The 16,934-nt window shown below is 38.4% G+C and overlaps 1 protein-coding gene across 1 annotated transcript; it reads left to right on the top strand.

The window, feature by feature from the left end:
- The first annotated feature begins 5,901 nt into the window (after positions 1 to 5,901).
- Positions 5,902 to 16,786, top strand: slc5a1 (solute carrier family 5 member 1). Its single transcript, XM_059357891.1, has 15 exons — positions 5,902 to 6,057; positions 7,057 to 7,128; positions 7,460 to 7,564; positions 8,604 to 8,663; positions 8,806 to 8,910; positions 9,014 to 9,119; positions 10,136 to 10,216; positions 10,347 to 10,555; positions 11,644 to 11,779; positions 11,911 to 12,018; positions 12,118 to 12,268; positions 12,364 to 12,532; positions 13,603 to 13,818; positions 13,930 to 14,035; positions 14,128 to 16,786. Exons 1-15 carry the CDS (start codon positions 5,932 to 5,934, stop codon positions 14,340 to 14,342), a joined length of 1,965 nt encoding a protein of 654 aa, XP_059213874.1. The 5' UTR covers positions 5,902 to 5,931; the 3' UTR covers positions 14,343 to 16,786.
- The last annotated feature ends 148 nt before the right edge of the window (positions 16,787 to 16,934 follow it).

Below are 16,934 nucleotides of genomic sequence, written 5' to 3'. Positions count from 1 at the left end.
CGATTTATTTCCTAAGCACCAATGAGCATAATTGAATATCGGTACTTAAACTGGATTTTCACATTTGGGACTAATTAGCAGAATAACTATAGATGGACAGGTAGAAACCGTAGAAACGTGTTAACCTAGCAACATTAAAGCTATAAACTACGCACTCGCCAGAAAAAGTATAACTGGCTCACTCACTCCATCTGCTGTTATAAATGCATACAACAGGCTGAATGAAAACTGTTCCAGAGCAGAAAATGTAGCAGTTTATTTGTTTTAACCATAGACTGTATAGTTTTAACAGGTGTTTGAAATTGACTGCCTACATTCAATACGTACAATAATTCACACATCAACACAGTCACTAATTCAATAGATTCAATAGGCTTTGCGCAATGTAAGTGACATACTAAATCTGATGCTGAATTGCTGCAAGATAGCCTCTGACCTACTATTTAAATGTACATAAGGCAATTTATAGCTCAGGGATTCAGGGAATGAGGCAATATTTAGAAATATAGACTCCAGTTAAGCATATTTCCTGTAATGTAATGTCATTTTTATGCTTCCAGAGCTTTTACAGTTTCTTCTCTCTCACATCATAGTGATGCACCATTTCTGCAGCGTTGTACTGCTGTGCCACCTTGTGGCCGACATATCCTTAAACATTTGTTTCTTACTGTAGTTTTTGTGGTGCAAATGGATTTGCAAGTTGAACTTTGAGGTTTTACACGTTCTAAGGCACAAGGGTCTCCTGCTATATCGACAGTTACCTTAAGTAACACGAGTCCCGCATAGTTTGGATTTGACTGATATAGTTTTAAAAAACACTTACTGTGCATCCTGTACTTTAATGGTATTTGCTATGAATAAATCTTGCTGCCTGATTCTTGAAATATTTGCTAATATCAGAGCACTTCTGTTCCCAAATTAGTTAAATTCATAGGACTTTTTTTTTTACAACAAACCAAATATATATATGACCCAATATGTAGTATAATAAATGCAGTATGTCTTAAAGCGTCTACTCACATTATGCAGTATGCAAGCCAGCATGCTTTTCCAGCTATTCCGTCTCACAAGGGCCAAAGTTGAAGGCTCAATATTATTACTGAGTAATATTTCCCAATTGTATGCATACTGCATGCAACAGTATGCTGGAGAACATACAAAAGTAAAAAGAAAAAGTATAGCACTTGGAGCATTTCATTTTTCGTATTAGGAGAGGCACAGGCAGGTGGAGCCATTAATATTAACAATGGCTGAGTTCCAGCTTTTTTCAATGCACCAATTAACAATGTTACTAGTTACACCTGTGCTTGGCAAGCAAAAATTAGTTGTTTTTTCCTTTTCTTCTTAGCCTCACTGTTAAGTGTGAGTGGCAGTTAGTAGATGAAGAAGCTGGGGCTCAGACATGCCACAGGGGGACGAATAAGGGCATTAAACATCTTGTCCCAGCTCCAGCAGTTCCGCTAACATGAACCCCAGTGTGATCAGAGGGAGAGGACATTGTGGTTTTGATTGACAGGGTAGCCTCACCTATAATGACTTCCGCAAGGCCAGTGTTCCAGCTGATCACCTTGTAGCACTCTTTTTTAACTGTGTCTACTACCCTGTGTGACATTAACAGCTGGGTTAAAAACCCCACAGTCTTTATCCTGACTTTGTGGCCACAATGCCTCTCTGTTACTGAATATGGAACTATGCCCAGAGATGCTGTTGTGATTACAACTCTTGAGCTTTCAGTTATGCTGGCCTGCAAGTGAACTCCGCCAGATCCTTCTTTATTCATTGAATGCACAGTAGATGATGTGTTCAATAATACAGATAAACATCTGCTACTTTGGAAGTGATAAGATATATTTGTAGTTTAGAAGATTTTGATGGATTTCTTTTCTTTATTTTGTGTCATGCATACAAATTGCCCAATGCTCCTGGGTTAAAAAATCACCTAAACTGCAGTGGTTAAACATTTAATTACAATGCAAAATTACAGGTCCTGTAGGGGTGGCAAGTAAATAGAAACCTGCAGCTGCAGTTTCAGGGGGCACTAACAAATCAAATATTTTATTAATAGTTATTTATGTTATTGTTTGACTTACTGTGAGCGGTTGCTTCTCATGCACTGACAAAACATTCAAATGAACAGTACTACCCTAACCATGACTATTTTTGTCTTGCTGAATGAAAAAACAAGATGTGGTGTTGTGAAAAGGATCATGTACATTTGAATGCTTTGTTCTGGGAATTTTAACTGTTTAATTGACAGAAACATGGACGGAGCACAATGTAAAGCACAAGATAATTACTGTCCTAACTAAGTTTTTTTGAGGCAAGGCCTGTGGGTTTGTTTCTTTGTTTCATGGGTCTCTCAGCCAGAGTTTCCTGAATCATAGATCTATATATACAGGGAGAAGTCTATAAGAGCCAATTGTGTCTGTGTTGCCTGCAGAACACTCAATCACTGCTTTGTTTGCCAAAGACAACTACAGTATTTTCCCACATGATGTAGTCTATTTTGTATAGGGAATGGATTCCCTCGAAGCGATCAATTTCTTGCACTAATCAGCAGCGTTTGTTTGTGATCTTACTGCCCTGGGATGTGAGTGCCTCTGCGGTGTGTTTGTGTTTTGAACACCAACTTGCCAGGGTTATGATCAGATTTCAATCTTCGTGAACATAGAAATAAACTGGACCACACAAAATCAAATAATTCTGAGAAAACCTGGAGACGTTAGAAGTCCGAAAGCACCTCTCAGGTTTAAAATCAGGAATGAAATCGGCGAGTGTGACCGAGCCTTAATCCCCACAGAGCACTGGCCTCATTCCAGTGATTGATTCTCATTCAAGTGAATATTGATTGTCCCCATTTAGGGATTTCAAGCAGCCATTTGTAACAGTACCAGTCTGGTAACTCCCTCATCTCTCTCTCTCTCTTACATCTCTTCCTCTCCTCATCACCAAGGGTATTATATTTCTGTAGAAGTCTGTGGTGGTCTCTGTCATGCAGGCATTTGATCTTTTTTTTTTAGCCTTTTTGAGATGGAAACATTAACACAACACAAATACCATGTGTATGCTTCAGCTCTCTGTTCACCCTGATTATTGAATACAGCTAAAGTGATATGGTCCTGCACTCTCCCCTTCTGATCCGGTAATAATGCACACTTTGCCTTTTTCTGCAGTACATCATGATTGCAGTTCTACAAGTCTGTTTGGATGTACAGTTAAAGTACACAGTTTTCCTATTTTACATACAATCATTTTATTTTGTAGGGCATGAGCATTCAAGAAAAATAAAATGTTTGCACATTGCAATTGTGGGTAGACAGTTTTCATTGTAGTCAAACTTTTTAATTTCTTTACTATAACCTATCATACATATATTTCTTCCTCCTTTCCTCACCCTTTCCCCACAGCATCAGCTGTGACAGAGCACTAAAACCTTGGCCATGGATGTCAGCATTATAATGATGGATAAGGCTGTGAGCAGCAGTTCACTGGGTCGAAGCAGTCCGGAAACACCTGGACATCGGAGGTGAAAGATGACGCAAATGTTGAAGGTAGGTTGGTGTATAAAATGTGGTGCCAATTTGATTTTTGTGCCTGGAACCACTGGGTTTACCTGATCAGGTTTGAAGTAATCCTGTACGCTGAGATGCAAGACTATTAAGTACACCTGATGCAATTCAACACAACTGCCTTAAATAAACCAATCACTGCTTACTGAGTGCAAATGAGATGGGTATTTTAGGTGATGATTGCTTAAGGCCTTTTAACTACAGGATTTAATTACTGTTTTAATTACATTAGGTTATAGTATGTTAATATGCATTTACCCTAAGATCATTGTTGCTTGACTTATGTATACACCACCATAAATTAAAACCCTAATGAATGTTTTCATTACATTATTGCTTCACAACACAACAATTACATCTAATCCATTACTACCCAACTCTTAATATATCCCTCTGAAATATAGTGGAATTTAAGTATAAATATAGTACCAGTATCTACAATTTGTACTTAAGCACTGTAACTAAACGTTCTATCATTGTTAAAAGACATATTTTTTTGAGAAAGTTGAAACCTATAGCCTTAAACAGCATGAGCTCACCCTAGATTAGTTTCACTGTCCTGTAGAGACACCTAGTGGCTGATTCAAGTACTTTTTTATACTCCTGTACATTGAAGTTTTATGTTGTTGTTGTTTTTTTTTAAATCTTGCTTTTTTGGAGGGTCATTAACATTACAACAACTGTGGCAACTGATGATCATCTATTTCTCACTCTCTGCTGTGCCCTCCTTCAAACATTGGCCTTTAGACTAATAATTAACACACAAATAAACACTCATCTCTTAAAAGATAATGGAGAACATCCAGTGTTCACTGTGGGTGGGGTGCATTGGGTTAAGAGCCTTTTATTTGCACTACACTTACAGTAAATGAGAAAATATTTCCTTGTTGGTACACCTACTTAGAGAACAAGAATGAAAGCCACGCTTTGGTTAAATTGTGTCCTTCCCTGGATTACTCTGCTATTATGGGAACATAAATGGCCAAAAATGTCCCTAAAATGCTAAAATTATCAGTGTGATGTGTAAGCAACAGCTGTACTTGTTGGGTATTCCTGTTTTACTTATTCACAGAGGTGTCAAGTCAGTGTGACTGGGCAGTCAGAGGAACATGTTGTTCTTATGGGTTAACATACAGCCTTATTTCTATCAGGAGGCCACAGTGGTGGAAGAAATAATACTGTGCAAAACTACTGTGTGAAAACACTCATGTGACAAGTAAAAGTCCCACATTCAAGATTTCACTTCAGTAAAACCACAAATGCATTAACATGAAAAAGCACTTGCTGGGTTGAATGGCTGCTTTCAGGGAGTTATGTTTTTATATCATATTATTGGGCTATTATTATTGATGCTTGAATACATAAGCAGCATTTTAATGTTGCAGCTGGTGGTTGTGGAGTGCATTTTAGCTACTTTATATACTGTTGAAAGGCTTAATCCAATTATTCTCAAAGTGGGCTCTGTGACATTCTGTCAGGGGGGTGCTGAAAAGTTTTTAGATGGAATGTATGAATAATAATATATACGGGTATGAATGTAAAGTTTGTTTTAGCCTGAATGTATTTATCAGCATTTTAATCAATCATTAATATTCATATTTCACCGTCATTTATATTTCAAATTCTGTTGTATAGTATTTAAAATAATCAGAATCCATGTTTATTTCGCCCATGTTAAGAGAAAACCACTTTCTCTTGAATACAATGGGTGTGTATGTTCTGAAATGCACTTAAAATTAGAAGTGTAAAAAATAGACTCTGTCGAATTATTATTAGTAACACACATGAGGAGTGTCCCCTGTATATTCTCTATGTTTTAAGGGTTACTTGGCTGAAAAACAACTGAGAACCTCTGGCTTAATCTATAAACCAACATCATTTTCTTTTTCTAAATTGGAATAAACCACTTTTGTTTTGGGAAGTGTTATATCTGTCAGTGTGGGTGTTTGAATTGAGTTGAATTTAACTGCAGTGCTGATTGAGTTTGTAGGTCCACCTGCTCCTTTACTCTTGGTATTTCCTTGTAGGTTGATCATTAACAACAATGTTTTATATTTCCTGAAAGGTTATACATTTTAGCCCATTTATTTCCACCAACACCGCCATGTATCAGCAAGGTTTATTTGCACATCCAGATACACTTTAAACCAAACACAATATCTGCTAATTTATAAGATAAACGCACTCCCTCCCTCCCTCCCTCCCTCCCTCCCTCCCTCCCTCCCTCCCAGCCCCCCATCTTTCCCACACTCTCCCTCACACAAACACACCTCAGGCAAAGGTACATAAGTGTCTGTGCAGGTGCTTCAGTCAGAGAGCGAATCCAGCAACTCTTCTGCTCTCTGGTCACCAGCTCAGCAAAATGTCTCACAGTTGCATCTTTCCGAGTAGTAGTAAAAACGCCACGGGCACCGTTGCTCTTAACAATGCAGCAGATATCTCCGTTATTGTGGTTTACTTTTTGGTTGTACTGGCTGTCGGAGTATGGGTGAGTTGCTCTGTCTTTCAGTTGACCATTGTTTTAATCCTTCTTCTCTGTGAATAGTTAACTCCTCACCTGTTCTGAGAGTTGAAGTTTGTTTTAGTTGAGTCTAAGAGGAAGAAGTCGTTCTGTATTGAGCTGTGAGAGACAATATAATGATTTACATGTTTTTATATGTTGAAGAATTCAAGATAATTATTTTTGTTCTGATATAAGAGGCATCTCCATCAAAGACCTTGTTTGTTTGCACCTTTACAACCGAGCAGCGGTGAAAGCAGTATTAAGATATTTATATTTAAGTAAAAAGTACTAATACCAGCATTCCACTTGTTACTTCAGTAAAAGTTTAATCAAGAAATTGCACCTTTAGTATAATAGTTAATGTGTGTGTGTATTGTAGATTATTATATATATTAAGTAACATTGGCTGCAATCGAGCTGTTTATGTTGGGTGATTTATTGTATTTTCCGTACACTCATTATAGATTTTTAAAATCTTCTTCTGCAAAGTAACTAGTAACTTACCTCATTAAATAAATGTAGTGAGGTTAAAAGTACAATTATTATCTGAAATGAAGTGGAGTAGATGAAGCAAGTAGCAGAATATTCAAACCCTCAAATACAGTACATACATTAAAACTGTACATGAAAAATAAGTACAGTACTTGAGTAAATGTTACTTTCCACTACTGATTATTTGCCATGGAGTGGACTTATGTTGTCACATCAGCTTACTCAACAACCAGCCTCAGAATTGTTTTATTGCAGATCAGAGTGCTTTTACAATTTCAAAATGTGTGTATTTAGATTTATGAAGAGTAATGTTACCATTAATATTGTTGAGTTTTTTGCAGTGATTTTGTTGTGTTCTATCAGTCTTTTTGTCACTCTAATGAACTCTTACCATTAACAAATATGCAATGATGGTAGAAATAAAGTATGTGTTGCTGTTTTGCACAAATGCATTTATAGATTTTCTAAAAATGTGCCCATTTCCTGTTGCAGGCTATGGTCCGCACCAACAGATCCACGGTCGGTGGCTTCTTCCTTGCGGGGAGGAGTATGGTGTGGTGGCCGGTGGGTATCTTATTACTCAGGACAAGACAGAGAGTCACTCTCATGCTTATTGAAATTAAGCTCTGTTTTGAGGGCCATAATGTCTGAAGAGACAGATGCTGAGTAATACATTTTTTTATGTGGTGCAGTGTCACAATGAACACACATTATGCAACATCAGGGTAATTAGATGTGTGAATCATCAATTAAACTGGTGGCGTGACATGCCATAAAAGCATAGTAAGCCGGAAACATCAATGTCCTTCTTGTTATCAAATGCATTGAAAATAATGTGGTAATTCTAGAAATTATTCATGCATTTTTTTTTTCAATATAACTCTGCACTCCACAGATCGGAGCATCTCTGTTTGCCAGCAACATTGGCAGTGGCCACTTTGTAGGAATTGCTGGGACTGCTGCAGCTGCAGGGATCGCCATCGGTGGATTTGAATGGAATGTGAGTTATCGCGTCTGATATAGGCTACCAATTATGTTATTATCTACTTCTTTCAAATGTGATTGTAACCTGTGACCAATATTATCAGTTATCTCTGTCAGCTGAACTGATAAGGGTAGATTATCATGAGAGTTTCACCTTGCAGGATTAGTAGGCCATTAGTAGTTATGGACAGTGGGAACAAAACATTTTCAAATTGGGCCCCTCATTCCAACCCACTTCACCAGCCCAAACACCCACCCATAGCTCTGATACCAACATGGAAAACTTAGTTCTTGGCCATTTATCTTGTAGTAACAGAGATGGAGTCTCTTAATAACCATTTCCATATCCAGTGTCATAGACCCATCCAGGCCATACTCTGTTTTAGATACATTACTCAATATGATTATAAAGCAAGAATTGTGACAGTTATATCATGTTGAGTCATGTCAAAATGTATTTATAGTGCACATTTAAAAACAACCTCAGTTGACCAAAGTGCTGTACAGTTATTAAAATTCAATAAAACCATACACAAATATAGTAATACATTTAAAAAAAAAACCCAACAACAATAAAATACTTTTTAAAAAACTCAATTTAAAAACAGAGTTAGAATCAAAAAGGGAATAACCTTAAAACAAAACAAGGAGAGAAAAAATGCCCTTCACTGAATGATTACAGAAAATTAAAATCAAACATTGACTGAGGAAATTACTGCGGGGCTTTAAAACATGAGTTAATACATCTATCACATTTTCTTTCCAACCCCAGTGTTATAGAGGCAGTGGTTGTTGGTGAGGAATTTTGTTAGATAGTCAGGCTGTAGTTGATCCTGATCACCTTTACATTAGTGCGTGTGTGTGTGTTTTGCATATGTGACCCCACAGTCATAACAATTTCAGTGATATAAGAAGTCAGTAAGTTAATTGTTGTTATTGATCATATTTCAAAGGAAACCAAACAACGACAGAGTCACCTTTATCTTCATAGAAACATTTTAAGTAAATTAGGGCTTTGATATATTATTGGTTGTGTCTTGGTATGTTTGTTTCAGGCTCTTATAGTGGTCGTCATTCTGGGATGGCTCTTTGTGCCCATCTACATCAAAGCTGGGGTAAAAAACATACACACAACACCTTACTCTTTATACATGAGCATATAGTATTTGTTACAATGCAGCAAAAATATGAGAAAAGAGGAACATTAGAGAACAAAAGTACACAAATAAAGATCTAGTTTATTATGGATGCATTTAGGTGGTCACCATGCCGGAGTACTTGAAGAAGAGGTTTGGAGGACAGCGCATTCGCATCTATCTCTCTGTGCTGTCCCTCTTCCTGTATGTTTTCACCAAGATCTCAGTAAGTCCCCCCATCTTAACTCTCAAGGATGCCCACTGTCTCAATATTGTACCAGTACTGAACATTATCGATTGAAATTATGTATTTTCTGCTCTCCAATCAGGCAGACATGTTCTCTGGAGCCATTTTTATCAACCAGGCTCTTGGGTTGAACATCTACCTTGCTGTTATCATGCTGCTAGCGATTACTGCGCTGTACACTGTCACAGGTCTGTCCCCTTAGGATGCATCTGCTTCCTATTCCACCAAACTCATAAACTATGGTCAGAAATCTTATTTAGCTTACAGGAAGGGCTCTGCGAGTGGGGGTAAAGTCTTCTTAAGTCCATATATAGAGATGTGGACACACGTAACGCTCTCTCCTGTCTAGTTTATCAGTGTGTTATTGTGGTCAATTACCCATGGACTGAGATAAGCAGGAACTGGCCTTCTGTTGCTGTTGTAATAATACATCCCCACCTGAACTTTAGCTTTACAAAGACTCTGAAAGATCACGTACGTAGCAACCGCTTAAAGGGATAGTTTGGATTTGAAGAGGGGTTGAATAAGGTACTTATGAAGAGTGTGTTACCTACAGCAGATAGCAGTCGGCACGCCCCCAGTTTGGAGAAGCAGGTTAGCATAACAGCTTTGAAACTCAGCAATGTATTGCTTGTGCAGGGTTTCCAGCAAAATGTAATTTAGCCACCTTAAAAAATATATTTAAGAGTTAGCTGTATTTAGAATACTTTCATTGCTCTACCTTGCCGTTAGACCGCCCTGTCTAAGTTTAAGTGTCTATGGGAGAACTGAAACCATTCTTTGCTCCGATCAACACCACCAGACTCCATTGACAAAAAGAGTCATTTTACCTCACAGAACTCATGAGATTCTGGTCCACTGCTGCCTTGATTGTTTAGTTTATTTTTCATAATTGCGTGACTTTGGTGTTTAAATTTTTTTTTTTTTTAGGTGGGCCTTTTTCAGGTGGCTTAAATAAGTTTTGCTGCTTCCCCCAGCAGTACAGTGCTTAGCTTTTGTGTTTGCCTGCTTCTCCAAACAGCATGCATGCCGACCGCCATCCACCGTCAGAATTACACTGACTATGGATAAGTACTTTATAAAATCCCACTTCAAAGTGTCATGATGAATTAGAACATATGTTATTTTCATTATTGGTGATAAAATGTGTTGATTTTGAATGAAAAATGCAAATACTTAGAACTTCACTTGTTGTGTGCCTCAGGTGGATTGGCTGCAGTGATTTACACGGATACCTTACAGACCATCATCATGGTTGTTGGATCGTTCATCCTCATGGGCTTTGGTAATATGGTATTTTCATTTTAATTTTTATCCTTATACTGATTTTTGGTTATTTATTGTGACAAGACAAATCCTGTTTGTGACATTACATTGTTAAACATTAAAAAGGATTGTCTTGCACATGTCCTCAGCTTTCAATGAGGTGGGAGGCTATGAAAGTTTTCAGCAGTGCTACATGGAGGCCGTCCCTTCTTACACGACCAACATCAGCGCCGAATGCTACGAGCCGCGAGAAGACTCCTTCCATATTTTTAGGAATGCGATTACAGGAGACCTGCCATGGCCTGGCCTTGTGTTTGGACTCACCATTCAGGCCACCTGGTACTGGTGCACTGATCAGGTCAGTCAAGCACATTGGCAACACTGCTCTGCATTTGCATGACTACAATCCACGCTCATAAACACATACACAGACTCATTCAATTGATTGCCACACATTTGCACACACATTTATGCGCCTTTATCTTGACTGTTTTGTCCCGACTCAGTCATGCGGTCTGAGGTGGCCGGCTGTTAGAGGAGAGACATGCTTTTAGTTGGACGTTAATACACTCCCAGAGGCTGAGATAAGATTAAGGCAGACTGTTGCTGGATCTCAGCGAAGATGCTAATTGAAATGTTGACATCCAGCACACAGATAAACACATTATAGTCAGCCTCTCTCTCTGCTCATTTAACAGAGCAGAATACTTATCAGCAAGCATATCCAGTTGGCTTCTTTGGCTTAAAGAAATAGTTCAGATTTTTTTTTTTTTTAAACCAGGCTGTATGAGATTCTTCCATTCATAATCACTGTTTTACTTACAGTAGATGGTGGTCAGCACATGCCCAGTTTGGAAAAGCAAGCAGGAGCACAGCTGTGGAAGAGGGCAGCAGCAAAACTTATTTTAGCCACCTAAAATAGTCAATATCCAGCATTCCGTCTATTGTAACTTGTTTTTAGACAGCCCTGTTTAAGTTTATTGGAAGTGAACTGAAGTTGTTCTATGGTCTCTTCATCACTTTCTAGCCACCAGTAATTTTGCATTACAGAACATGGGAGTATCTAGTCTTGTGCTGTCTTGATCGTGTATTCTGTCTGTGTTGTTGTGGTGTGAGTTGAGTTTGGATTCACCAAGGTCACACAGTAATGCAAACAAACTAACCGATCAAGGCAGTGGTAAACTAACAACTCCCATGTTCTGCAAGTTAAAATTGTGGCTTTGAAGAGAGTATAGGTGGATAAGAGCATTAGTCCCCTGCCGAAAAGCCACGGTGAAGCATTGTGAACTGATACCAGGTCTTTTTTCAGGTGGCCAAGATACATTAAGCTGCTGTCCCATTTATTGCTTACCTTTTTTTCCAGTACTCCTCCATTTACCCATCCAGTTTACTCATTGTATCTTGGCACTACTTTTCCCATCTGTGACACATTTTTTTTTCCTATAGGTGATTGTCCAGCGATGCCTCTCAGCCAAGAATTTATCTCACGTTAAGGCGGGCTGTATCTTGTGTGGTTACTTGAAGCTGCTGCCCATGTTCCTTATGGTTTTCCCTGGGATGATCAGCAGGATCCTCTATGCTGGTAAGTTTAGTTGATGAAGCTCACTTGCTGGCTGAAAGTACAATTGCAGCTCATGCACATCTTACCACAGATATAGTGGTGGAATATAAATATCTCCTAACATCATGCTGATGTCATTCATTTTGTTCCAGATGAGGTGGCATGTGTGGACCCAGCTAAATGTGAAAAATACTGTGGTGCCAGTGTGGGCTGCACCAACATCGCTTATCCCAAACTGGTGGTGGATCTCATGCCCAATGGTGGGTGGCTAAAGACTTTTGTATTGTAAACTGAGTATGCAAACAGCAGCCCTTTTCTCCAAGTATACCTTACCCGTTCTAATCCTTAATCTGTTTCAGGTCTGCGAGGTCTTATGCTGTCAGTGATGCTGGCCTCCCTTATGAGCTCACTTACCTCCATCTTTAACAGTGCCAGTACTCTCTTCACAATGGACATCTACACTAAGATTCGACGCACAGCCAATGAAAGGGAACTTATGATTGCTGGCAGGTAAAACACATTGGGGTTCAGTTTGACATGATTTCTAATGGTGAGAGAATTCCTGCCTGCCTTACTGCCACTGCTGTCTTTGACTTTGTGTGAAGACTGTTTATCTTGGCCCTGATCGGTGTGAGCATAGCATGGATCCCTGTGGTGCAGTCAGCCCAGAGTGGTCAGCTCTTTGACTACATCCAGTCCATCACAAGCTACCTAACACCACCTGTTGCAGCTGTCTTCATGCTTGCCATCTTCTGCAAACGTGTCAATGAGGCTGTGAGTTTTCCACTTCAATCATCTCTTTATTTACACATTTCAAGCCATTTTATTTCAACATTTTTAATTAAGTGCAATCCACTGCCTGTTCCATGGACATTGTGCCATATCAAGTAATTTAATTCAGACTCGTAAATTAATCCATTAATAATAACACCTTGAGCCACTTGCGTAGATAAAAAGGCTTTTGTGTTTGCAGTCAATAAAGATCTTAAGTAATTACTGGTCAAAGGTCTTTGGCAACCTCAAATGTGGTAATGTGGTTTCTTCTGACCATAAAGCAAGTTTATCACTGGGCATGTGTCTGCTGGATGCCTTTCTATGTACTCCTGTGGTGGTTCTGTGGCCCAACTGTGCTGCAACCTCTAGGCCTGAAAAGTGGAGCCAATATAAAAATCCCTTAAAGCTTGCATGAAAAACATTAAAAAAACAAAGACGCTCAGAGAAAAAATAGAAAATAATCTGTGTATACTTTAGGGCTTTGTGACTATGTGTAATTGAACTTTGACCCTTTCACAATGTGTTTCCAGTTCATGAAAGTTATTTGTACCATTTGTACTAAAAGTCGCACTAAGGGCACACTGAATTTTTATTTTTGCAGTCGAATGTCCCGGGCATATGTTTCATTTGCTCTTACAGATTCCCACCCAGTGTGGCCCCCACCGCTTGTACCCCTTTTCCACACACATGGAACTGCTTCTGTACCTGTTTGGTACACCAAATTTTGAACTTTAAGGAGCATTATGACCCCAATATAATTGTTCAGAACCCAAATAGTTGCTTTTAAGCTGGAACCAAATCATGGCAGGTTTTTTTTCTTGACTTGAAGTGCAAGCCATATTAGAGTGTCATACTGCCATCTTGCCATTACTGTTTACTTATGTTGTGCATTGTGCTGCGCCCTCTGTTGATGACTCATCCTTGATTACAGTTATTTCGTCAAAACTGGTTTGCACGGTTCCAAGAACTGAACGGAGGAAGTTAAGCAACCAAAGCTAATTAGGTGAATGGGTTTATTAGTCTCGCTTATACATATACTGGCAGTTTTTCTGATTTTTCTTTTTCCTCAGGGTGCATTTTATGGCCTCATGATTGGCCTGCTGATCGGCTTGTCAAGGATGATTGCAGAGTTTGCTTTTGGGACAGGCAGCTGTGTTAATCCCAGTAACTGCCCCACCATCATATGTGGAGTCCACTACCTCTACTTCTCCATCATTCTGTTTGTTATCTCCTGCATCATCATCCTGGGAATCTCTCTCGTGACCAAACCCATTGACGACAAGCATGTATGTGACCGCTGTGAAATAAGACTGATAGATAATTATTATCTCCCAAACATCACTGGAAGTCACTTAAGACTGCTTTGTTTTAACTCATGTGTTGTGTTGCTTGTCAAGTTGTATCGACTGTGCTGGAGCCTGAGGAACCGTACAGAGGAGCGGGTGGACCTTGAACAGGACGATTGGATTGATAACCAAGATACCGACAATCAAGACAAAGAGGGTAATCAGCAGACATACAGTATAAAAAACAGTATGTACAGAAAAACACACACAAGGAGATTTTCTTCATCGACTTTGTCTCTTCCATCACAGAGTTGGAGGAAGAACCAGGCATGTGCAAGAAGGCGTTGATGTGCTTCTGCGGCCTGGAGAAGCAAAATGCCCCACCGCTGACTCCAGAGGAGCAGGCGGAGCTGCAGAAGAAGCTCACAGACACCACAGAGAAGCCTATATGGCGGCGCGTTGTCAACGCCAACGCCCTCATCCTCCTGTGTGTGGCTGTTTTCTTTCATGGATTTTACGGTTAAAGAAACTCGACTGACCCCAAATGCTCTCAGATCATTTAGGATTTTATACGAATGTAATTTATGACCATATGAATGGTTTCCAACAATCCTCCAAGATGAGAATAGGAGACCTTTGCTTACTCTATCATCATTATTACTGTAGGAATGTCCTGCATGGGACTCCTCCAGGACATAAGATATATTTTTGTAAAATTAAATGTCTGCCTAAAACTGGTGTAAACATTTTTAGAGTGACAGTCCACCCCAAAATCAAAAATACATGTTCTTTCTTTTACCTCTAGTGTAATTTATCATTAAGATAGAGTTTCCAAGAATATATCTTGAAAATAATTGGACTATATGTAGCAATTGTAGTGCTTAAAGCGCCAAGAGAAAAAACAAAACTGAAAAACTCTACAAATCATTCATGACTCAGATACTAAAGATAATGGACAGGCCTTCTTGTGAGCAGTTTCATGTAGGAAATATTTTGTTTCCATCAAACTATACCCTACAATTGAATCACTGCACAGAAGGAAGCATTCATCTACACTGCAAAAAGGTGTCTAAAAACAAGATAAAAACACAAAATCTGAGGGAAATTATCTTGCTGCATGGACAGATAATTTCACTTGACAAGATTTCTTGAATTAAGATTGTTAAATGTAGAAATAAGCATGTTGAACACTTAAAAATAAATAAATGAACTCTTACAACAAGATAAATTATCTAACACTTCTAAATCTAAGTTTTTTTTTTTATCTCGGTAAGAACCAAATCATTTGCAGTGAACTCATGGACAAGAGTCTCTTGCTCATGACAATGTGAGATGTAAACATTAAAGGTGTCGTTCTAAGATAAGCTTTAACATAAGATGGCCCAGGTGACCTAGTAGTGTCAAACATTTCCTTCTGCGGAGTGATACTTTGTAGTTCAGATAAAGGAAAACGGTTCCTACAACCCCTATTACAAGTTGGGATGCTGTGTAAAACATAAATAAAAACAATAATTCAGAAATAGTTTATATATTTGCAACAAACCAAAGTTTACCAGTTTGAGCATTATATATTTTGTCTTCGGACTTAAATCATTGCATTCAGCTTTTATTACATTTGTAATTGGGTTTGTTCATGAAACTATTCACAACAAGATTTATAAATTATCTTGAATAAATTGGTCATGATTTCTGGAAAGAGATATTGCTGTTTAGTTTCTCAAATGGTTTGAGTTTGCAGTGAACTGTCCCTTTGAGGTACATAATACTAATTTCAAAGTTTTGCAGCTAAAGTAAACCATACTGAAATATAATAACACATAAAACACTTAAATCATAATAATATTGAGAATTTTCTCCACATGTTCAGACCCCCCACACAGTTGTAGGTCTTCCAGTGTTAACTATGAGGTTTTCTTCTTGTCTTAACTGTTGCTTTTAGTGATTGTATAATCAGAAAGGGCAAGGGTGGCTTTGCAAATCAGAACAGGTCATAAACTAAGCTGCAGGGTGACTCACTGCTCATAGCAGAAATATAATATTAGATTTGTGCTAATGACCACAGGTCCTTGTTAATATGATAAACTAATCAGAAATGTTTTTTATCTTCAGCAGTAATAAGTATAAATAATATTTTATTATATTATGACTGTCCTTTCCGATTCAATTTACTGGAAAAATCAGTGCTTCTTTATTGTCTCATGGACTTTATAGTTTGCAAGTAAGCGATGATAGATTTATTTAAAGCATGTGATATACAAAATGCTTTACAACTTACTTGTAATACCTAATAACAGATGTGTTTCTGAGGACAAGATAGAAGATGTTAAAATTCATGGTGATTACTAGATGATTACTGTATTTGCTACCTCATTCGATATAAGCCTTTTTTTCTTGTGTTAGCTCAAAGTCCATGAGTGCTTTCACTTCTGAAAGCTATGCTTCCCACTGTATGTTGTTTTAGGTGTTAATGGATAAAAGCATCTCAGGGAAGAAGGTTTGTGAATTGCACAGAACCCTGTTTGTCTCTTTGCTTCCCTCTGCTGGCTCACTGTTGTTATTTAACTGCACATTCAATTTCTGGTCAAATCTGCTCTTGCTGAGGTAAACAATGCCTTTTATGTACTTGGTAAATAAATGCTGAAACCACACATGATCACTTTTCAATAAACTGTAAGTCATTACCATTGTAACGCCCATTATCTCGCTCTTATCACCACCTCTGTGGTTAATGTGCACTAATGTAGGCCTTGAATACGTGCACCGCTGTTGAATGATTTATGATCTTTACCTTGGAAGAGCATGATGCGTCTCTGTAGTTTTATCTTTTGTATCCCTGCGTAATTGTTCAGAGGCTGCATATGACTTTATATCTGCAGAATCACACGTCTGTTGCTAATTCTGCTGGCCTGTGTCGTGACTAAGTGCCACAAACCACAGTCAAAAGGTCAACATAGAGGCTCATCTGGCTCTCATGAGAGACATTTTTGTTTAAATGCTAGAACTGAAACCCCATCTGTCAGCCATAACTGATGAGTAACAAAGAGATATGACATGGTTTGAATTCACTGAAAACTGCGAACAAAGACTTGTTTAGTAATGATAAAGTAATTTATACT

This window comes from Centropristis striata, chromosome 19, assembly GCF_030273125.1.
Source record: "Centropristis striata isolate RG_2023a ecotype Rhode Island chromosome 19, C.striata_1.0, whole genome shotgun sequence".
NCBI lineage: Eukaryota > Metazoa > Chordata > Actinopteri > Perciformes > Serranidae > Centropristis > Centropristis striata.
Note: the sequence above shows the minus strand (reverse complement) of the source record. Positions and strands in the feature narration are given on the sequence as shown.